At 53.4% G+C, this 22,524-nt stretch overlaps 3 protein-coding genes across 4 annotated transcripts in view; 2 read left to right on the forward strand and 1 right to left on the reverse strand.

Annotated features, from left to right (window-relative positions):
- KIAA0513 overlaps positions 1-9,547 on the forward strand; it is a 45,337-nt gene extending 35,790 nt beyond the window's left edge. Inside the window, exons 9-13 of one of the 2 annotated variants that reach the window (XM_080936825.1) lie at positions 847-924; positions 1,995-2,024; positions 4,539-4,619; positions 4,879-4,973; positions 5,752-9,547. In XM_080936825.1, coding sequence (XP_080792951.1) covers positions 847-924; positions 1,995-2,024; positions 4,539-4,619; positions 4,879-4,973; positions 5,752-5,801 — 334 coding nt within the window. In that variant the 3' untranslated portion in view covers positions 5,802-9,547. The remainder of the gene's footprint in view (positions 1-846; positions 925-1,994; positions 2,025-4,538; positions 4,620-4,878; positions 4,974-5,751) is intronic. The other variant, XM_080936826.1, reaches the window with a different exon arrangement.
- A 1,239-nt stretch (positions 9,548-10,786) lies between these two features.
- CIBAR2 (CBY1 interacting BAR domain containing 2) lies at positions 10,787-22,229 on the reverse strand (the record flags this gene model as incomplete). The annotated part of the gene is made up of 8 exons (XM_080937151.1): positions 10,787-10,903; positions 11,530-11,631; positions 12,697-12,810; positions 13,774-13,878; positions 15,762-15,863; positions 15,948-16,016; positions 19,084-19,318; positions 22,210-22,229. The coding sequence occupies 8 exons, from the start codon at positions 22,227-22,229 to the stop codon at positions 10,787-10,789; spliced, it is 864 nt and encodes a 287-aa protein (XP_080793277.1).
- Positions 19,918-20,242, forward strand: LOC308436183 (cytochrome c-like; the record flags this gene model as incomplete). Its single annotated transcript, XM_080937015.1, has 1 exon — positions 19,918-20,242. One exon carries the CDS (start codon positions 19,918-19,920, stop codon positions 20,233-20,235), a length of 318 nt encoding a protein of 105 aa, XP_080793141.1. The 3' UTR covers positions 20,236-20,242.
- Positions 22,230-22,524: the final 295 nt, after the last annotated feature.

A 22,524-nucleotide genomic window follows, 5' to 3' on the forward strand; every position in this document is an offset into this window, starting at 1 on the left:
TTGTGCTAACACCAGCAGGTGTTAGACCAAGACAGCAGCAGTTAGGAGCCTTTTACTGTTTGGAGCCCTGGGATCCTCCCACCTCACATTCACTCACCAGTGAGGAGCAACTCTAACGTGGAACAGAACACCCCCACAACATCATCATGCCCCCTCCCTCAAAGGTCACAGTCCAACAAGAGATGTGTGGCTAAGAAATGCCATGGTCACCCCCAGGGCAAAGGGTGGAGTCTGGCAGAGGTCAGCACAGGGAAGCTGGACTTGAGTTAACTGGAGATGCCATGCAGCAGAGAAGGGAGGAGCTCACTGGGTCTGTGTTACCTCAGTGACTATACTGGGCCCTCAGGTTCCTAAAGTTGGTGTAACAAAGGGCCAGAAGCCATTCATGTGGACCCTGGGCCACAAGGTCTCTGTTCTCCCATATACTGTCTGGTGGAGTCCAAGCTGCTATGTGGAACCTTCATGTGTAGATGTAGACTGTAGGAGACCCCTGATCTTCCACAGAAGAACTTACTGATTCCATGTTCCTGTGACTGTGTCTCTATGACTGCCATGGTGTGCGGCTGCTGGGCTCCTATGCTGAGGAAATCCCGTTCAGCAGAGCAGGGGTCTAGTTGTCCACTTTCTCTTGGAAGCAGCATTGCTACCTACCTGAGCAACTGAGCTAGACGGCCTACTCCATCTTCCCACAGGCCTTTACAACTCTTCCATCCCCTGCCAGGTCCCCAGGGCAACACTTGATTCACATCTCAGGCTTCCCAGACACTCACAATATGAGAAGCTGTTGCTTCTGGTGTGGAGGGAAAAGAGAACCTGGGCAGATCTTTACCATGTCTCATCCTGCAGGCACACACTGAGGTTCTGGAATGCGGCCTTTTTTGATGCTGTCCACTGTGAGAGGCGGAAGCGATCCCCCACCACCAGGTAGGAGCCAAGAGTGTCTCCTCCAACCTTGGGGGAGAGGACCAAGTCTTGGCTCAGTCTCCCAAGTAGTCCTTGGGAGCCAGCAAAATGGCTGAGCTGCTGTTAATGGTTTCTTCCACCCATGTGTCCCAGAGCCCTGCAAGCTGCCTGAGGGGTCGGTGCTCACAGCTTTGGGGGTGGGGTGCTCAGCTTGCATGGTGCTTCCTGTTTTGGGACTCTGGCATGATATGGCCTGATCCTCCTTAAAATGCTACCTCTGCCCAAGGGAGACCACTGGCCTCCACTCCACCCCTCTGTTCACTGTTAGAATCAGGCCTGGCAGTGCAGCTGCCCCCTGGGCCTATTGCTGAAGCCTAAGCAAACCTTCCAAGCTGTGCCCGAGATAGTCCTGCATCTCACAAGCACTGTGGGACCCTGTTCAGAAAGCATGGGAAGGAACAAGGACTTGTCACCAGTAGCACAGAGTTCCTCTTTGTGTGGAATGGGCATGAGTTGCTACCCACCCAGTCAGCTACAGGCAGCAGCAGTCCTGTGGAAGCCAGGCTGGCCCTACTGGACCACCAAGTGTGGGACTTTGTAGCCAGTATTTCAGAGCTTCAGTTGACTATCACTAGGGAGGCCCTGGGCTTTAGCTGTGTTAGGGAGGGAGCCAATGAGCAGTGTCATCTGGCCATGGCTCCTCTGCTGACCAGTGATTATTTGAGGTAGAACCCTTCGTCAGAGGAGCAGCTGAGGCTAGCGGGAATGAGGCGGCTTGCCTTGAGTCCCATGACTGTCTGGTGGGACTGTTTCCTGGGGAAGCAGAGGGAGCAGGGGTGGGTAAGGCCCTAGACTTCCAGAAGACTCTGGGGGAGTTCCACTGTGTCTGGAGGCTTGGCAGCCTCCAGGCATGCCATTGGCTTCTTGCTGAGCTTTCCCAGCTCCTAGGGATCCATCTGTTCTGGGCTCCCTGTCTCTCTGTCCTCTCTGCTCCCACCTAGGATAATCCTCTCTGCTTGTTCTTTTCCATCCACATATCTTGCATGACGTTGACATGTGCCTTTGTTTACCTGTTTCTGCTGCCGCTCCAGAGGGGATGCTGGAGAGCAGGAGGAGAAGAGGTGTGTGTCCACGTGACTTTGCTCTGTTTACAGCTCTGGGTTTCTTCCAAGGCCTCTACCAGGAGGGGAGGGTACCCCTGGGGAGGCATGGCCTGTGCTAGGTAGGCTGGTGACAAGGCATGGCCTAAGACAGATTAGAACTTGCCAGGATCACAGCACCCCAAGATACTCAGAAAACAGGACACTGTGAGCTATTCAAGAGGGAACATGGCACTGTCCATGGCCCCCCTTGACCTGGGTCAGACACAGGAATTAATTCCACTTGCATGAAGTGACAGTTGGAGTGGAGAAGCTTCTTGTTTGCAGTTTCTCCCACTCTCACTGGAAGGGAGTATCACCTGATCTAGGGTCACATGAAAGGTCGGCTATCCCCTCTTCTTCAGCCACTGGATGGCCAGAAGAGCTGGGTGGTGGGCTGCCTTTGAGCCTACAGGGGCCTGATTCATGTTTCCTAGAATCTCCTTTGACACATATTTAGAGTAAAAGCCACACCCGTTATAAAGCATTTTGAACCCGGGTATGTTCCCTTGGAGCCTGAGTGTCCGTCATGTTTCATGGTTCAGAGCTGAGCTACTCTGATGAGCCTTGCTGCTGTAGCTTCACAGCAGCTGTGAGGAACACAGGTCTGTCATCCCCTCACAGTAGCAGGCCCTCACCATTTCTCAGAGTCCTAAGACAAACCACCTTCCAAGGAACAGCTCTGGCCAGTCAAAGCCTCCCCAGACAACTGAGCTGGCTCGTGCTTCTTGGTCCAGTGACCTATTCTGAATCCAGCTGAAGAAACTGCCAGCTGCCTGGGCTTCACAGGCCTCCTCACAGGAGCCCAAGCAACTAACTGGCCAGCTACTGGAGGGTAGCTCGTGTCCCCCACGCTCCAGGAGCCATCTTTTTCAGTGACATCTACTAACTGCACATTCCCTTCCATCACCCAGTCTCAGGGGTTTCCATCAAGTGCTGGACACGCACACATACACACATACACTTAGACACAAGTGTAGATTTGTGATCAATGTTCCATTGAAGGGACCTGAACTCAGCGCCCAGGAAGCAACTAGATAGCAGGCACCAGCCAGACCAAGTTCTCATAACCTTCTACTCTTTCATCAGAAGTCAGGTGACACCTTAGTTTTCTCCTTTCCATGACAAGGAGAGTCACTTCATCATGGGGTCAGGCATGCAGGATCAGGGCCAGTTTGCCACACTCGGAGAGCACTGTACTGTGCACATGTGCACGTGGCAGGGTACTGGGTGGTACACGGTTGTTTGTACCTAAACGGTCTCACAGCAAACGTTGGAAGGCTGCACCGTACCTCCAGTGCATTCTGGGATCTTTATAGACGTGCTGCCTGAGCTTGCAGAGGCCGCAGGTGAACTCCATCCTGCTGAACTGTGGCAGTCAGTGGCCTGGGCCAGGAGGAGCCAGGCCCGGGCTTTTGTCCCTTTGCTTTGTTCTCTCCCTCCCTTCCTTCCTTCTGCTTCTCCATGACTGGCCGCTCCTTCCTCCATGCTCCGTCTTCTCTCCCTGTGCTTTAATCATCTCTTGACCTGACCTTAGTTAGAGTCATCCATCCTGATGCTTTTCTTCGGAGGAGGTGGGCCAAAATGAGCTCCTCCTCCTCTCTGAAGCTGTGTATCTATCTCTGAGTACCAGGGTCTGACTTCACATGGGCAATGAGCACAGACACAGGGGGTTTCTAGGCCCTCTGAGGAAGTGGCTGCTCCAGAAGCCTCACCAGGAAGTGGAAAAGCCAGGGTAATGTGTGACATGTGACATGTCTTTCTGAGGTACTGGCAGGGTTGTTAACATAGACACCTTCCTGTCCTACTCCTGGGCCTTCCCTCTACTCAGGGCAGGTGGATGCCCCAGAGAACACTCCAACAGTACCCAAGTACCCATCCCATGCCGCCACCTGCTCAGTGCAGAGAACAGAAAGAGTTCTTAGAGGCTGTCCACCACTCTACTACTGAACTGGGCTCTAGAGTTTGGGCTGGCTTCATAATGGCCATGTGATCACAGGCCAGTGCTAGGAGGTCTATAGGAAAAGTGTGGAGTGTCTCCTCCATGGCATAGAGGGCAGGAAACAGCCATGTTGTGAGACAGGCAGAGTCTGTGTGGAAGGGATATTGTAGCTGTCATATATTTTAAGGCTCCCCATTGTTATGTCTTCAGTAGATGCTACCTTGTACATCTGGTCCCAGGACACTAGGCAAGGCCCTAGTCCCTCTGAGTCTCCTGGACCATTGGGTGAAACAAGTCCTTGGGAAGGTTGTGAGTGGTCAAGTCCCTCCCAGGTCTCTAGGACAATTAGAATGTTGTTAGCTTTGTTTTAGGCAGAGAATAAATGCCTAAAGATGTTTGGGACTCCCCGGGCAAGTGGCAGGCTCTGGTGCAAATTACCTGCCAAGGCAGATTCCTATGTGTTCAAGAGGCAGTGCAGACTACTAGCTCCACAGAGCAGGGAGGGAGGGTCTCAGGTCTTTCTGAAGCCCATCCTGTCCTTCCTGTGCCCACAGGGAGAAATGGTGCCACATGACCCAGGAAGAACGGGATGACAGCCTTCGGTTCAATGAGAACATCACCTTCGGGCAGCTGGGGTGAGAGCCAAGCTGTGAAGCCAGCCTGGGCCACCTATCGGGATGGGCGGTGTAGTGGGTCTAACTTCTTAGAAGCACAGGACTGGGTGCTCAGTCCTCCTCTCAATCCTGCGGGGCAACGTCCAGTTAAAAAGTATGGGTGGAGCTTTCGCCTGATACTGTTCCAGGTTCCAGGCATCCCGCAGTGTTAGGGCCCAGCACTGTGGCTCCCTCTCCTGGGCTGGCAGGAGGATAATGGTCACCGGTGTTTCTCCTCCAGCACATTCACCCACAACATGCTGGCCTTTGGCTTGAACAAGAAGCTATGCAGCGACTTCCTGAAGAAGCAGGCTGTGATCGGCAATCTGGATGAGGGTGAGCTGTGCCAGGGGTACTATGTGTGGGGAGTGGGAGCCAGGGCAAGAAGCCTACTAGTGCTTCCCACCCTATCAGAGGAGGGTGTCCGTCACTGAAACCTGTCTCCCTGGCTTGCCCTCTTCCCCAAACCCATGGAACGTGTACTCTGGCTGTACCACTGGAGGTGGTTTCTGCTGAGGGGTAGGGGGTGGCATGTGACACAGCCAGGTCAGAGATGAGCCTGTGCCACTTGTGCACAGCAAAGCCCTGGCCACGAGCTGGTACCTTCTAGAGTGCTGCTTGTTTTGCAGCACACCATCAGGGCAGCAGGGCAGCATGGGGGAATTCTGAGCTTGCCCTCTGGCCTCGGTGCTGCCACTACAGCCAGGTTTGTGTGTCACCATTTGCTGCTGCTGCTTTTGGGCCTTTTACTTAGACCTGTGTTCTGATGAAACAGTAACTCGGCCCTGCCCTCGTCCCCAGCCTGGAAGAGAAGCTGTGTGGGAGAAGGACATTTGCAGCCACTGGGCAGCCTCAGTGCCACAGCCCTCTCCAGGTGGCCATCAGAGCTCAGCATGCCTTCTTTTGGCTGCTCGGGGCCACACCCCACACATGGCACCATTCCTGTAAAGCCCATGTTCCTGAGAACAAATGCCCGCTTCCAAGATCCTGGACACACTCAGTGCGCTGGTGACATAGCCAGCAGCCTCATCTCTGACCTGTGACCTGTGAACACACTGAGCCAAGCCATTCCTGAATGCCATCTCCTCTGGAATAATCCTGTTCTCTTTTCCAGAGCAATACAAGCTGCTAAGTGACCACATTGAGCAAATGGCCACAGAGTAGGAGATCAGCACATGCTCTTCTCCCAGGAGCTGTCACCCCAGTGATGACCCTGCATGACACCAGCAGCACCCAGAGCCGCTCCTGCTGCCCTAGAACTAGCAGTTAAAAACTCCAGAAGCCTGTCTTCCCCTGCCTGTGTCTGCTCTCCCTCTATGTATAGTGTCCCTCGGGTTACACAGCTAAAGTGAGGGACCCTCTACCCCCACCCGTCCTTGAGCACCAGGCATATGAGATGAGACAGAGGATGGAGGAAGAGGTCATGAGGTATGGTCTCCGCAGCTCCTGCTGAGAGCCAGGGATATGTGGACACTGAGGTGCAGGAGGGGATCCATACAGCTGTAATATGAGGTCAAAATCAGTACTGTGGGTGACAGCCTGCCACTCCCTGCCACAGGACTTCCTGTGAGCATAAGCTATTTAGAAGGACCATGGAGCCTTCCTGAAAGGTCTTACCTATCTGCTCTTCTCCACCTCCTCATGTGACAGGAACTGAAAGAGAACTCAAGGGTTGTCACTTTCCTAGGGGTGTGAGCGTTCTGCCAGCCACAACCATGTCTCAGATTCAAGAGTTCTGTCAACGGAACCTATAAACTGTCCACTCAACACTGTCTCTCTCCTTCAGAGAAAGTCTTTCCGCTCCCAGGCAGCAGCGATATATGTTGTGGAATGCAAGAAGCATGGGGAAAGTTCTCTTCGGGAGCTCTGGGGCGACACCCTTGCTAAAAGCAGTGGCTCAGCCCGAGCACACAGAATGGATCTGTCTGGCTCAGGGAGGGCACCATGAGGAAGCAAAGTTGCCTGGTAGCTCCAGCCCGCAGTCCTCTCCTTCTGAAATACCCAGTGATCTGCCTCCTCTCCATCCTTGTACCAGGTCTGACCCTCAGCAACCAGTGTGCTGGCTCCAGAGCTGCCTGTTCCCATCCACCCCAGTGGCCTTGGTCCCTTCTGTGACAGCCATTCTGGTCACTGACCTTGAACTAGGCCTGCAGGCTCTCCTGTCACCCTATATCACCTCATCCTTCTCTATCCCTCAGCCTTCAGTCACATTTAGTCAGAGACTGCCTGTGAGCACAGCGGCTCTCTCCTGACAGCTGGGAACTCAGCTGGTGTGGGCGAGCCTTTCCTGTGGGAGGAGCCTCCCTAGGATGTCCAAAGAAGAGCAGGACAGAAGAGTGGGGTGACTGAGGCAGTACAGCAATCACTGAGCTGTTCAAGCAAATGCTGACAGGCAGATCAGCCCCTGATGGCATAGTATGTGTCACCGGAGCCAACTGGTACACCTAAACCAGCGTTAAGGTCCTATAGCCATGCCTGTCTCCACTGTTTTAGGGAAGTGACATAAAGTGAGACTGCCCTTGCTAAGTCCTGCTGTCCTCTCTAGAGCCTTCCTCAGTTGTGCAAGCATGGTAGCCTCTCTTTGCTCCTCCCAGCCTGCACCGGCACGAGTTTCAGATGTAGTAATACATGACTCCAAGGTGCTGTGAGATGCATTGTTCTTAAACAGCAGCACCTTTATGGTCTGACCTCTGCCCTGCCCCCATGAAGCTCTGTACTGCCTTAAGGGCAAGAGTGCTGATGGTTCCGACATGGACTTCAGAAGTGATTTTGAGACTGTCCCTACTGACCTTTTGAGATAGCCCCTTAAGGAAGACGGAAGGGTGGCTCTATTTTTTCTGTCTCTTGTTACTTATTGTTGCAGATCCAGCTCCACAGTCAGAAAATTCTGACCCACATTAGACCCACATGCACTGCTAAGGACATGGTAACCCCCTGGTGTCAGGGTGCCCCTTGATGGGAACAAAGCTTGCAGGTTCCTGGAGGTAGTCTCACCATTGCCTGCAGATGTCCTCTGTTCACAGCTAGGTTTAGTGAGCATTTCATGTCTGGAAGCCTCTGGCCAGTGTCTCTTGGAGGTCACTAACCCACCTGAGGTGTCCTGTTTTCCTGTCACCTCTCTCCTAGGGCCCACTAAGCAAGCGTGAACCGGGTTTACTGGCAAGCACTTCTCACATGCCCTGCTCACATAAACCACACACAGTTCAGATTACCTGGATGATCCCAAGTAGTATCTCCAGTCTTGGCTGGTAGTGGCCCAGATCTGCACAGGCCTATTAGCACACATTCAAACCTTCCTGGGTTGTGACCTTCAAGGCTGTATGAATCAGTGTCAAGTGAATTATTACATTTGCCCTCACAGGAAAAAGGCTGATTTTCAAGACTCATCTACACAGGAAGGAGGTCTTCCTAGCTGAGCCTATTGTTCATCTGCATTTCCTAGCTCAGGAGGTGGAGGCAGGAGGATCAGGAGTTCAAGGTTATCCTCAGTTACATAGGCGGTTCAAAGCCAGCCTGGACCCAATGAAACCTGGTCTCAAGGAAATAAAAAGGAAAAAAAGAAAAAGAAAAAGAAAAAACCACAATCAAATGAGGTCCTAAGAATGCAGGGTGGGCTTGGAGTCAGTGCCCCAGTGTCCCAGCTTCAGACCTGGCCTGATGCACAAACCTGCCTTGTCCCTATTCACCTGAGAGGAAGCACTGGGGGTTCTGTCCCTGTTTCTGCAGCCCAGGGACACAGGAGGCCTCAGGGACAGTGCCGGACTTAGAAACACCTGCCACTCTAGGGACCCAGGCTTCTGTGGTAAGTATGTAGAAAGCTGAGGTCTAATTGTGGTGACATTAGCAGTCCCAGGCCACAAGCTCACACCCAACCTTGACCTTTCTGGGTCACACTGAGCAGTTGGTTTTCCTGTTAGGGAGGAAAGGTCTGGGCCTGCTCAGTTAGAGCAGCTTTCTTCTGGTTTGCAGATTATATTCAGACTACACTCTAGGAGATAGTGCTGGCCCCACACCCTCAGGGAAATGACAGGACCCTTCTCAGCAGAGATTCCTTGGTCCCAGGCTCCTGCCTCAACTCCTCCCACCTTCCAAGCCAACTGCAGAGCACTCACTAAGGGCTGAGCTTGCCTCCCAGTCACTGCCTCAGGTCTATTTAGCTTGAGTAGCTACAAGTGGATACCCATGTTCATGGACCTCCCGTGAAAGATGGTGATTTGGAGACCAGCCTCACTGCAGACTCCAGGTTCTGACAGGCAATGGCATGGGCCCAGCTGCAAGCCATGAGCTATAACTCCAGTGACTTTGCACTTTATCTAGAAAGGACCCTTCCCCATGGATTGCCTGGGCTTTGACCCTGAGCTAAGACTGGCCCTATCCCATCCTTACCCCTAGATGATGGGTGTGTTAATGGGAGGAAGAAACGAGACCCTGCCTGGGGAAGAAGGTTGGCTCATAGCCACCCTTGCAAGAAGTGCTGGTTTAGGGTCAGCCAGGGGGAAGAGCCCTGGTCAGTGGCCTTGGATTGTCACTTCATTCAGGATAAAGATCCCTTGGGAGGGATGAATTGGCCAGTTAATGACTAGGATACTAGGGGCTCAGACAGTGGGCATATATCCCCATGGGGAATATGTGAGAACTTGGAGCGTCAGCTGCCTAGGCTATACCCAGTTTTTAATGTAGCTTTCTGTAGAGATTCTACCTGCGGTCTGTTCTTTCTCGGGGTTCCACATCCGTTTCTTGCCAGCAGCTCCCAGTGATGCTGCGTTTTGTATGTTAGTTACACAACTTTGTGTCCTGCCAGGTCATGTTCTAAAATTAAGGCTGAGAACAGTGTGAGGTTGAAGATCTCAGGCAGTGCTGTTTCCTGCGAAGAAAAAAAAAAGTGTGTGTGTGTTCATAGATATAGTACTTTGTCTTGTCAGGAGGTGAAAACTGAAATAAATTATCTTTTAAAAAGAAGTCAGATTCACAAAATGTGTGGTCACGTCACTGGCCTTGCAGAAGTAGATGCCCCACCCCCACTCTGACAGTCCAGAGGCTAGGTTAGGGTTTGCCTGAGGACAGAGTGTGGCCTGCTACATGGACAGGTGGGCCTCACTGGACCTGATCGCTACCTGTCATGTGACCAGAATTGGTGTCTGATACCTGTCACTCCCCAGGTGGGAGAGGGGAGTGTTTTGGCTCAGAGAGGAGGCAGGGTCAGGAGGCACCTTAATGGTGGTGACCAAACCTGACAGCTCACCCAAGTTGTCTATGGAACGAAGTTGCAAAGGACAGAGACATCTCTTCAAGTCTACAGCCCTGGGCATGTTCGTGAAGCCCTCGCACTTCCTAGGGAGCAAATCCTCCAGACACCCTGAAAAGTGTGCCAAAGGTTCACTTCACATGTGCTCCTGGTGACTGCCACCCATCCTCTGTCTACCCCCATTTCAGATCTCTGTGTGTCCATAGCCCCATGGCCATCGTATATATCATGGCACGTCTGTGTCATGGCTGAGTTCAGTACTCATCTGCCAACTTCATGTACCAGAGAGTTAAGCCCTGGGGTGAAGAGCCAGCCTATGGATGGTTTTTGTGAAGGGCTTGGAAGGCAGCCACTCTAGGGACCCTGATCTTGCAGAGGGGGCATTTGAGCACAGACCTTTGTGCTCATGGGAAGAACAGTATGTAGAATCAAAAGCAGACAGTGGGCATCATGGCCACAGGAACGGGCTGAGTATGACTGCACTTGCCAGAGGTCTGCACAGCCCCTCCTCCCTAGCCTTAGGACCTCCGACACCTGACACAGCTTGTGGCTTGCCCTCTGATACCTGATGTGGCTTGTGGCCTTCAGGCTGGAAGGTCCATGCTTCTGCAGCGTTAGCAGTACTTGACCAGGAAGACCTTAGAAACCAACCCACCATGCTTTCAGCATTAACACGTGTGTCCACTCCTGTCCCCCAGATGAAATAAAAACACAGACAAAGCACATGGATGCAGTTGAGATTCTCGTAGCTTTTACTGACTCGGGGAATATGGGTCTGCAGAGCAGCCTACTGTGCTGATAGAGTGAGGCTTCAGGGATCCCTGACCCGAGAACACAAGCAGAATGCACCAAGGTCCAGGCCAGCCCAGCCATTCCACCTGCCACTGAGATCCTCTTCCTAGTCTCAGTGTCCTTGCTGCTGTCCCTTGAGGTCCTCCAGGGGGATCTCCTCCACGGAGTCAGCCTCGCTCTCCTCATCTCCAGCCTCCTTCCCCTGGCGGGCCATAGTACTCTGAGCACTCTAAATGACAGAAAGAAAAGTCACAACCACAACACACAAACCAGGAGTGACAGTGGGTTGGAGAGGTGGCTCTCCTATACCACTACGAGCTGCTAGGCAGATGAAGCCAAGAGAGGGTGAGACTGCCTGACAGGGAAAGGGAGTTTGGAGAGAACCCAAATCCTTTGCCATGCTTGGAAAAGACCTTTCTGAAGCTCAGTGACAGACCCTTGCACTGGTCACCTCCCCTCACAATGGCCACCTCACTGTGACTCTGGGGCAATGCCTGCCCTAGCCACATCTTACTTGCAGGCACTGCTGGTTTCCCTGAGGTTGTTGGCCTAAGGCTGATAAGAGCAAGCCTTTCCCGACAGATGACGCTTGCTGAGCGTGCCTTATTCCTAACATCGGAGAAGTTCTGACTCTGCCCAGGTGAAATAAAGTCAGATCTGTCATGGTGTCAGAGCTCCCACCCCCACTCCACCGCACTCCCCTCAGTTGCCTCTGAGGTGACGAGCACACACATGTGGACGTGACAGACCCCCCCCCCCAAGCAGTGCCACCTGCTGCAGCAGCTGTCATCTACCCACTTCCCTGGTTTCTTCCCTTTGTCCCCAGATTAACTCCAGTGATGTGTAAATGCTCACCTGGCTGATGAGAGGCCAGGGCACAGATGGAGAAGGGTTGGTGTCTGTGAGTGGCCCAACTCCGCTGTACCCATAAATTCCATGCATCTTGGCTCTGAAGTCCTGCCAAGGAAAGATCAGGGTGACTGGATAGTCTAAAAGCACAGGAATGGGGTAGGAAGCAGATAAGAGGCTGTGAGGCCTCTCTGGGCACTTCCTGTTTGCTACTTCATGAACCCCAAAGCTGTCCCCCTGATCCTAATCCCCTCAAAGAGATGGGAAAACCGAGGTCTAAAGACACTAGGTAACAGTCGCACAGGGAAATTGCTGGTTGAGAACCCCTGAAAGAATATTGTAGAGCCACACGCCTGCAACCCTGGCTCTGGGGAGGCTAAGGCCAGGGGGATCATGATTAAGGCTATCATGGACCCTAGAGATGAATGAAACTTGGGAGAATATGTGTGTGTGTTTTTTTTTTTTTTTTCTATAGCCTTCTGTGTGGTTTTGAAGCTTATGTGCAAACCCTTTGGTGGATCTTTCATCTCACGCTCTGTTCTTGAGTGCCAGACTTAGTGGGCCAGCTGTACATCCCAACAGAAATGTACAGAGTAACTTCTTCTTGCTCCCCTCCCCCAAGGCTTTAATGCTCCCCGGCTGCTGGCTGGTGTGAACAATCCACCACAGGTGAACCTGGAGCACATGCCAGGCTGTGGGCTTTGTAGGCTCCGGTCACTAAGCTCTATACCTGTAAAACCCCACACTGCCTCCTAAGGCACCTTTCCCTTTGCAACAGAGGACAGCTACCTCCCACCACTATTTGCACACCCAGGAAGAGGCCTTTGAAACAGCCCTGCTCCAGACTAAGACACAAAGCCACAAGATAAAAACGGCAGGTGATTGGCTCCCAGCAGCGGGTTTGGGCCTGAGCTCTGCAGATGAAGCTTGCTTCGGATCTAATCCGTGGTGGCTTTGTGCTGAAAGCTAAGTGCCAGCCACAGAGGCTTTTATTCCCGCTGTTCCTCTTCACTACTAAACAGTCCTGTGATGCTGAGCAGATGACATCCCGGGTAACTAGAGGAAGAGTCCCCGACAGGGGTGGCACCCGGACCAGGTGTTTGAAATAGCTCAGCAGAGCGAGCTAGAGAGAAACCCACAAATGCCCAGCCAGCCTGCGCAGATTAGGCCCACCTGCAGGTCTCTTTCCAGGTTGTAATTCTCCAGAGTCTGGAAAGCATTGGAATACACCTCCACCGCCTTTGCGTGGAAAACCATCTCGATGGTCACAAAGTCAGAGAAAATTTTCTGTGGAAGAAAAGCCCATGTTGGTGGAGCAGCATCATAAGGGTCACACCATGGACCCCAAACCTGTTTTGGGCCATAACCCTGTACCTAAGGGCAAGAAGACCCCACAGGTACCTTTCACATTGCACCAACTGTGACCTTTTGGAAGGCCTCCCATCTAAGCCCGTACCAGTCCCTAGCTTCATTCATTTATATGCTCATTCATTCCACAAATAATTCCCAAATACCCACCACATATCCCAAGCCCTGGGTCTAGAGGCCAGGTGGTCTGGGGTCTAGCTGATTTTCTGGACAAACCCAATATAGGGAGCCTGACCCAGGACAAAGCCCTCTCTGAGACTAGGAGGAGCTTGGCTTTTGAGCCTGCTGGGCTGGGGAGCACAGGAGCCAGAAAGGCATGGGATGCTCCCTTGGGAGGCATTGTTCTTTGATCTTAGGACAAGGTGAGCCACCACAGAGTGACCCATCAGAGCTGTTGGTTGAGGGTGAAGAGTGGACAAGAGCAAACTGGAGAATGGGGCAGACAAGGACATCCATGATCAATCAGTCCTGCAAGAACTAATTCCTTGATACCTCTTACCTAGTCTTGACCTAGCCTTCCAGTGTTGGGGTCGGGGCGGTCTGGTGGAGACAAAGGGGACTCAGCTTGCCTCACAGCACCTCAGCACGCGGCTGCTTTCTAAAGGGTGTCTGGAGTCTGAGGGCATAGCTAGGATTTCTTGTGGACACAGGTGAGCAAGAAGAGCAGGTGCAGGCAGGGGACGATGGGGCAGAAGTGTACCTCAGCGTTCTCCTGGTCGGGAGCTGTTTCCAGAGCACCAAGGTGAGGAAGGATGGCCTGCCCTGAGCAGACAGCCTCTCGGCTGCAGCTGGGTCAACTCTCCCACAGCTGAAGGCAGTGTGGTCACAACACTGCGTGAGAACAACATGCGCACGCATTCGCACAAAGCTGCCACTGCCTACCCGGAGATCCTTCAGCTTTTGTTCCTGGAAGGCATCCACGGTCTCTGCCAGGTGGTGGGTAGAACGGTTCGTGTCCACCGAGGCTCTCTGCGCACTGGTCTCCGCCTGGCCTCGGGGTCACAAGAGGTAGAAAGTGTTACAGGGTGGTCCCAGTCCCCAGGTACTTACTATTCTGGGTGGTTCTTGGTCTTCTTTGGGGCAGGCTCTTCTGCCTCATGGGGTTTCTTGCTAACTTAGTCAGTGGAGAAATGGTCAGGCAGTACCATGGTAAAAAGGTGGTCATGGGTTGGACAGACCTGCTCCATTGCTGTATGACCCTCAGACGTCACTTAACTTCTCTGAACTTCAGTTCCCTTGCCTATAACTGGGAGATGGTGATGTTTTCAAAGTTGGGAGAATGAGATGTAAGAAGGTGAGGGGCCACTTCACAGTGTAGCCAGTGCTTTGCATGTGAAAAGCCTCGAGGGCCCCAAACCCATCCCCAGTCCCGCTAACAATTGTCATTCCAAGGTGGGCACCTGCAGGTCTGAGCTTTATTTCATGGGGCCTCCATATTCTCAGTAACTGGTCCTGCCCATGAACAGTTGTGGGTGAACGGCTTGTTCCCTTCTTACAGAGTCAAGCCACCTGCATGCCAAGCCCAGTGCCTGAGCAGCGTTCACTGGAACTGAGCTCTGCGTTTGGCATTTAAGGCCTTGTATGACACTGAGGAAGACACCTTCATGACACTCACTTTCCTCTTCTTTAGAATGTGGCCCTGACATCAAGTAAATGCTTGTGAAACGGTGGGAAGGGGGAGTGAGGGGCTGGCACCCAGAAGGTCCCCAACAGAGGAGGAGCTCTGGGCTCTAAACAGATGGGTGACCAGGAGGCAGAGTTCCTGGCAGGGGCTAGGATGAAATTGGGAAGTGCTCACTCCAGACTGAAAGCCATGCCTGACCCCCTTGCTTCTGACATGGTGTTCTTCATGTTACAGAATAGACACCAGGATGGTGGAATCAAAGATGTCTGCCTTCTAAGCCCTGCACCCTGCCCACAGGTCACCAGACATGGTAAAGCACATTGTAGGCTGAATCGGCTGGTGGACTGCTGAGTCACCTGACCTCGGTGCGTAGTGATCCTGAATTCTCTGCTAAACCAACAGGAGTGAGCTGGAAGGGAGCTAGAGAAAGGCATGACAGCAGAGGAAGGAGGGGACAAGGACTGAGGAGCCCAGAAGGGGTGTGGCTGGGACCAATACCCTAGATTCCCAGAGGAGTGGCCTGCCTCCCCGTGATGATGCCAGAGGGTTCCACAGTGGATTCTGACTCCAATTCTGTGATGTAAGCCAGCTAGACTGTGACTGTCTGTCACAGTGACACCCTCTATCGCCAAGCATGAAAGCAAAACTATGAAGGGCTACTCTGAATGAGGCCCATTCTTCTAGTGACAAGCAGGGCACAGGGCAGAGGTGACAAGTCCTCACAGCTCTGCGCCCGATTCATAGACAGGCAGGAGCCATGGAGAGAGGGTGGTACCACATCTCAGTGGGACTAACATTCATACCCAGCTTCTCTGAGCTTGGTAGGGCACAGGGCTGGGGATGGCAGTAGCTACCCTGGCATCAGGATGCGGACAACCCCACGACTGGGTGGCTCATTGGGCAGAGCCCAAATCTCCTGGCCTAAGCAACCACCACCCCCCTTTATCCTGCTGCACCACCCCCACACCCCCTTACCCCCGTGCGCTGGCCTCACCTGGAAAATCTGGCCTGCTCTTCCATGAGGTTATTTTTACCTGTCTAAAATGCCGAAAGGAAAGGCTGCCTGCCCGATACAATAATGTGACACATGACACTCACCTGGGACTGAGGAGTACTGTTAAGGATTCAGGTGAAGCCAGGTGGCCTGCAGGTGGCACCCCTTAGCAACCCCTGCCTAGTGGGTCCCGGTCCCCAAGCCCTTCAGTGCACCACGTGGAATGGCCACCCTGCCCAGCAGGAAGGATACGATCATTTGTCGATCTGAGGGTGACTTCTGCCTCAACTTCTCCAGCTTTTCCAGTTGCTTAATCTCATTATTTTGGACACGTTTACATTTCTTGATATCCGCCTACACAGAAAAAGAGAGCCGTTTCCTGGGCATCCTAAGGGGCCAGGCCCCACCCCTGTACGCCTTAAGGTGCACCCAGCTTACCCGGGTCTGCTTTATTTGGATGCCATAGAGCTTCAGGGGGCTGATGACCTTGGCTTCCAGCCTCTCAACCTTCAGGGCAGATGTGGCAGGGGGAGAAAGGCAGAGAAGACAGCTTTCATAAGCAGCGTCTGCACTGGGGGGGGGGGGGGTGACTCATGCTCTGGAACCCGAGCACCAGGCCTGGCTCTACCCTCAAGGGCTCTGGCCATGTTAGTGTCTAAGTTAGTGTCCCCATCTGCATGCTGGGACAGGGACTGTGCCCCAAGGCTGTCTCAGCAGGTCAGTAGGACATGCACAGAGTCTAAGAGGACAACACCAAGCACGGAACTTTGGGATGCGTGGCATGTTCTGGGAATCGTTTGGGTGGAGGGTCCCAGCATGACAGAGAGATGACTTCAGACCCTTCTCGTTCCTGGGTCCAGACTGCCTCACAGTGTGTACATGCTTGGAAGATGGAGGTTGCAGAAAGTAAAGAGTGGAGTAGGACTCCGAGCTGGGTTACTCTTCCTAACCAGTGCGTGCAGGAAGAAATGCAAGACCCTCAGACCTCTGGCACCATCCGGGCTTCAGATTCCAGAATCCCTTAGCAGCCGACAGCTCAGGAAGGAGAGAGAAAGGACAAGGTCCCCCTCTAGCCTCTAGCCCGTGGCAGTTTACATTGATTATCAACTTGACGGGACCTAGAAGACAAACTCCGGCCACATCTGTGGGGGCAGTTTCTAGGTTGGATTAGATTGAGACGGGAAGACCTACCCTACCAGTGGGTGCCCCGTTTCAAGGGCTGGAGTCTGGAAATGAAGAAAGAGGAAAGTGAGATGAGCAACAGCTTCTGCCACTCTGCTTCCTGACTGCAGAGGCAACGTGACGGGCTGCCTCACATTAGTCACTGTGACTTGACTTTCCCACCACGTGAGCCAGGATAAATGCTCCTTCCTTAGGTGTGCGGTGCTTGACCTTAGCAACCACGAGCTAACACGCTCGCAGTACCCCACAGGATAAGGCGATGTTCTGCCCTCCTGTCATGGCTCCTAGCATCTCCGCTGCTGGGCTTGCCAAAGGAGTGGGAGTGGCAGGAGCCCCCCCGCCCCCCCCACTAGACTACTCCTTTCCGGCCCCCTGATCCTTGAGAGGGATGATGACATGCTAAAGGATCATGGGAGACACAGCCCATCCTCTCCTCACATTCAGAAAACTCATTTGCAATTTCTTTCTCGGTCCCTTTGACGTCCTAAAGGTTTAGGAACAGAATGTTCTTCCGAGTGGCTGTATGTGCTCTTTCTCAGGCTCAGGGCCAGCTCTCAGCATGGAAGGTGGGGGAGAAGCCAGGCTCTGAAGCAGAGTGGGGAAGCTGGGTGAGGATGCTGAGGTGGGGATTCTGGGTGGGGATGCTGAGGTGAGATGCTGAGGTGGGGATGCTGAGGTGGGGATGCTGAGGTGGGGATGCTGAGGTGGGGATGCTGAGGTGGGGATGCTGAGTGGGGATGCTGGGTGAGGATACTGAGGTAGGAATGCTTAGGTGGGGATGCTTAGGTGGGGATGCTGAGGTGGGGATGCTGAGGTGGGGATGCTGGGTGGGGATGCTGAGGTGGGGATGCTGAGGTGGGGATGCTGAGGTGGGGATGCTGGGTGGGAATGCTGAGTGGGGATGCTGGGTGAGGATGCTGAGGTGGGGATGCTGAGGTGGGGATGCTGAGTGGGGATGCTGAGGTGGGGATGCTGAGGTGGGGATGCTGGGTGGGGATGCTGAGGTGAGATGCTGAGGTGGGGATGCTGGGTGGGGATGCTGAGGTGGGGATGCTGAGGTGGGGATGCTGGGTGGGGATGCTGAGGTGAGATGCTGAGGTGGGGATGCTGGGTGGGGATGCTGAGTGGGGATGCTGGGTGAGGATACTGAGGTAGGGATGCTGAGGTGAGATGCTGAGGTGGGGATGCTGAGGTGAGATGCTGAGGTGGGGATGCTGGGTGGGGATGCTGAGTGGGGATGCTGGGTGAGGATACTGAGGTAGGGATGCTGAGGTGGGGATGCTAAGGTGGGGATGCTGGGTGGGGATGCTGAGGTTGGAATGCTGAGGTGGGGATGCTGGGTGGGAATGCTGAGGTGGGAATGCTGAGGTGGGGATGCTGGGTGGGAATGCTGAGTGGGGATGCTGGGTGGGAATGCTGAGTGGGGATGCTGGGTGAGGATGCTGAGGTGGGGATGCTGAGGTGGGATGCTGAGGTGGGGATGCTGAGGTGGAGATGCTGGGTGGGGATGCTGAGGTGGAGATGCTGAGGTGGAGATGCTGGGTGGGGATGCTGGGTGGGGATGCTGAGGTGGAGATGCTGGGTGGGGATGCTGAGGTGGAGATGCTGGGTGGGGATGCTGAGGTGGGGATGCTGAGGTGGAGATGCTGGGTGGGGATGCTGAGGTGGAGATGCTGGGTGGGGATGCTGAGGTGGGGATGCTGAGGTGGAGATGCTGGGTGGGGATGCTGAGGTGGGGATTCTGCATGGGAATGCTGAGGTTGGGAAGCTAAGTGGCACTCAACTGCCCAGCATGGAACTGAAAGCTTCAATTCTTTCCCCACTGGTTAGACCAAGGAAGGATGCCTCATACCTGAAATCCTGGCACCTAAGAGGCCAAGGCAGGGGGCTGGCCTTGAGATCCAGACCAAACTGTATTACAGACTGATCGTGTCCCCACCAAAAAGACAGTGGGCATAGGCAGTCACCCAGGTGATCACATGACATCTCCAGGCACAGCTACCTCTTTCAGGGACAGTCACCCTCCGTCCCAAGAACTTGCACCTGCCTGGCTATGTGTGGGCGTAGCAGGAGCTGTCTGTCACACAACCTGTGTCGTGTGCACCCTCCCTGTAATGCTTGGCCACAGGGAACCTGAGCATTCTTCTCGGCCAGGCATACAGGGTGTTTCTGAAAAGTTATCTATTACTCTGCCACCATCTCCTTCACCCTCTAGATGGCACCTGGGAATCTATGGCTTTCACAGGGCTCCCAATAGGCTTCCAGGTCCCTTGACTCAAGTGGCCCTCACCCAACACTGTGAAGCCTCCTAGCTCTCTACCCTGTCACCAGCTTGACCACAAGGGGAGGGAATGTCCCAGCTCTCACCCCTGCCCAGAGCTGCCATGCTCACCTCCGCCTGCCGATAATCCTGCACTTTGGCCAGGTCCTCGGCGAAGTCTCGAATGGTGGTCCGCAGCTCAGGGTTCTCCGTGTTGGCGAAGTCGATCAGCTGCTTCACCAGCTGGTCCGCCTTGTCACGCAGCCGGGCCGTCTTGCGCGTGTAGGAGGCCAGCAGTGAGCAGAACTGACCGAAATACCTCTCTGCATTCGTCACCGTGTTCTCCATGGCTCTCACCTGGCTGTCCCTGGGTGGGGGTAATACTGCTAAGTGCAGAAAGGCCACTGTCACTGGAACCACCATACCTGCCTGTCCAGTGTGCAAGTCTGGTCCAAGTGTCTGGTCCCTGGGAAGTTCTGAGGGGTATCTTGGTCCCAGTGAGGCAGGAGACAAGACCTGTCTGTGCCCCATGGCTTAGCAAGAGTGGAGGATGGATCAGATAGGGCCTTAGTTCAAACCTGGCCTCTGTCCCTGGGGCTTGTGAAGGGCTGCAGCACCCCACACTCTCAGCCTCAGCTACAGAGGCTTCTCCTCCAACCCCCTCCACTCCCATGGGCCCATCCCATGCTCCTCCTCTTTCTCCCTTCTTAAAAGCTTTTGGGTTAAATGAATGACCCTTCAGGAGTCTATTTGAAGCTGACAGATATTTCAAGGGTCCAGGGAATCAGCTCAGTGGTAGAGGTGGGGTGGTGAATGCCACAAAAACTTGGAGACCTGAGTTCAGATCCCCACCACCTGTGTTAAATGGGGAGGGGGCACTAAAGAGCTGGCTCGGGAGAGGGCAGCGGGACGTCTGGCTGAGAGGCTGAGCGGTTGTGCTGTTGGCCAGCCTGGAGTGAATTTAAAATGGGTGATGTTGAAAAAGGCAAGAAGATTTTTGTTCAGAAGCGTGCTCAGTGCCACACCGTGGAAAAGGGAGGCAAGCATAAGACTGGACTAAATCGCCACAGTCTGTTTGGGCGGAAGACAGGTCAGGCTGCTGGATTCTCTTCCACAGATGCCAACAAGAACAAAGGCATCACCTGGGGAGAGGATACCCTGATGGAGTATTTGGAGAATCCCAAAAAGTACATCCCTGGGACAAAAATGATCTTCGCTGGAATTAAGAAGAAGGGAGAAAGGGCAGACCTAATAGCTTATCTTAAAAAGGCTACAAATGAGTAATTTCACTGCCTTAACAAAACAAATGTCTCATGGCTTTTAATGTGAACCATAATTTAATTCATACACCAAATTCAGATCATGAATGGCTAACAATGTTTTTGTTGGACAGTCCTGATTTAAGTAAAACTGACTTGTGGTTAAAAAAAAAAAAAAAAAAAAAAAAAGCTGGCTCAGCTTAAGCATGGCTGTTGTTCTTGTAGAAACACCCAAATTCAGTTCTCAGGCTCAGAACCACCTGTAACCGCAGCTCCGGGGAACCTGATACCCTCCACAGGCCTCCGCAGACACCTGTACTCCTGTGTACAAATCCACCTCTGTATATACATTTATACATTACTGAACATTTAAAATGTGAACTGGGCATAGTCAGGTATGCTTTTAATCCCAGTACTGGTGAGGCAGAGACAGGCAGATGATCTCTGTGAATTTGAGGCCAACCTGGTCTACACAGAGTTCCAGGACAGCCAGGACTACATAGAAAAACTCTACATCAAAAACAAAACAAGGCAAAATGCACGCACGCACGCGCGCGTGTGCACACACACACACACACACACACACACACACCATCTTTAACAAAAAGATCAGGATTGGCCCCTACAGGCACCCGTAAGTAACTCCTGCATTGTGGGACATGGAGACAGGAGGATGCCTAATTTGATCTCTGCCAGCCCAGCTCCTGATTCAGTGAGAGGTCCTGTCACAATAACTAAGGCAGAGAGCAATAGAGGGGACACCCAGTGTCTGCCTGTGTCCTCCACAGTGTGCACAGTGTGTTATAGACACATAAATACATGACTCATTTATACTTATAATTAAATGTATACTTAATTTTTAAGAGGACTGTTTTCACACCCTCTCCCCTTCCCAGTATCTTGTTTCTTGCAGTCCATTTGGTACCAGGGATGCTCCAATAGGGAGGTGTTGCTGTGGGTAGCTGTGATGGCTCCCACTGGGTGCAACATGGTGCCAGACGACCCCACCAAGCTCCCTGCAGGGTATTTGGGTCCTCTATCACCCTTACTCCTCTAAACAGTCTCTCCTCTCCCACCCATCCTGGGCTTCTCCACAGAGCACCTTGCAGACCACTGAGCACCGCACTCTTGCCCTCTCTGACACACCTCATGGCTCATGCCACCTCCCACACCCCACAACCTGCCCACAGCCAGCGTTCAGTGACAACCTGTGTGCTCAGTCTTCAGAAGAATGCCGGAGACTGTTGAAGTATCTGCCTCCTTAGGCCTCCTGCCACCTTCCCCTCCCCTCTGCCCCAGGTTCCTTTCCCTTGCTGCCCTCCCTCTCTAGAACCCAAGCCCCTCCTCCTACGCCCTCTAGTGATGCCCCGCCCCCTCAGCAGAACCTATGAGGGGCATTGTCTCAAGCCTGCTAAGAAGCTTCCACTTTGTAGTTTGCAAATGTAATGTTCACACTTCCCTAGAAGAGATTGCTGTTGACATTTTAAAATCAAGTAAACAGAATCCCAGAGAGGCAAAGCATCCTGCCCAAGGGCATACAGCAGACCAGACCCCAGGACTTCATCACTCAGATACAGTTATTCAGGTCTCAGGCTCTGGAAATCCGGCCCCATGGGGTAAGGCTGAAAGCCAGCTTTTAAGGAGCACTCTGGGTGCATCCAGGACACCCAAAGTCTGAGTCACAGGGAGACAGTCAGAGAGGGCAGGTGACAGTGAGTCTGGGGCCATTAGGCAGAGCAGTGGCAAGGTCTGGGGCCTTGAGTTTTTGAAGGAGTTTTTAGAAGGGACGTGAAAGCAGGGAACAGACCAGCGAGTGACTACAACTGGTCTTCAGGCAGCAAAGGTGAGGCAGACAGATTGGATTCTGATAACCTCTGTGGTTCAAGCCCTCCCTCCACTTAGAAAAGGGATGGCAGGGAGCTCACCTGCCCTCCTCCCAGATGTGGCAGACCGTGAGAATCCCACCTGCAGACCCCTCCCAGCAGCGCAGGCTGCTCACCTGGAGAGGACGACGTTCATTGTGGACAGAGGCACCTGCTGCCTGGGTCTTGGGGAATAAGGACAGGTCCCCAGGGGTCCACCAGTCAGAGAGAAACCAGCTAGTACTGGGCCCAGCTGTGTGGTCTGGCTAGGCTCAAAGGACTCCGCAGCCTGGTTGCCAGGCAACGGGCCATCCCCAGGCAAGCCCTGGGAGGAGCCCAGCTGGTTGCTAGGCAACCAGGGCCTCCCCTGCGGGGTGAGAAGGGCCAGCCTTGCCCAGGGGCTTAACTGCTCTCTGAAATGAATTGGAAGTGGGTCATAGAGCCTCCACATG

This window comes from Micromys minutus, assembly GCF_963924665.1.
Source record: "Micromys minutus genome assembly, chromosome: 24".
Taxonomy (NCBI): Eukaryota; Metazoa; Chordata; class Mammalia; order Rodentia; family Muridae; genus Micromys; species Micromys minutus.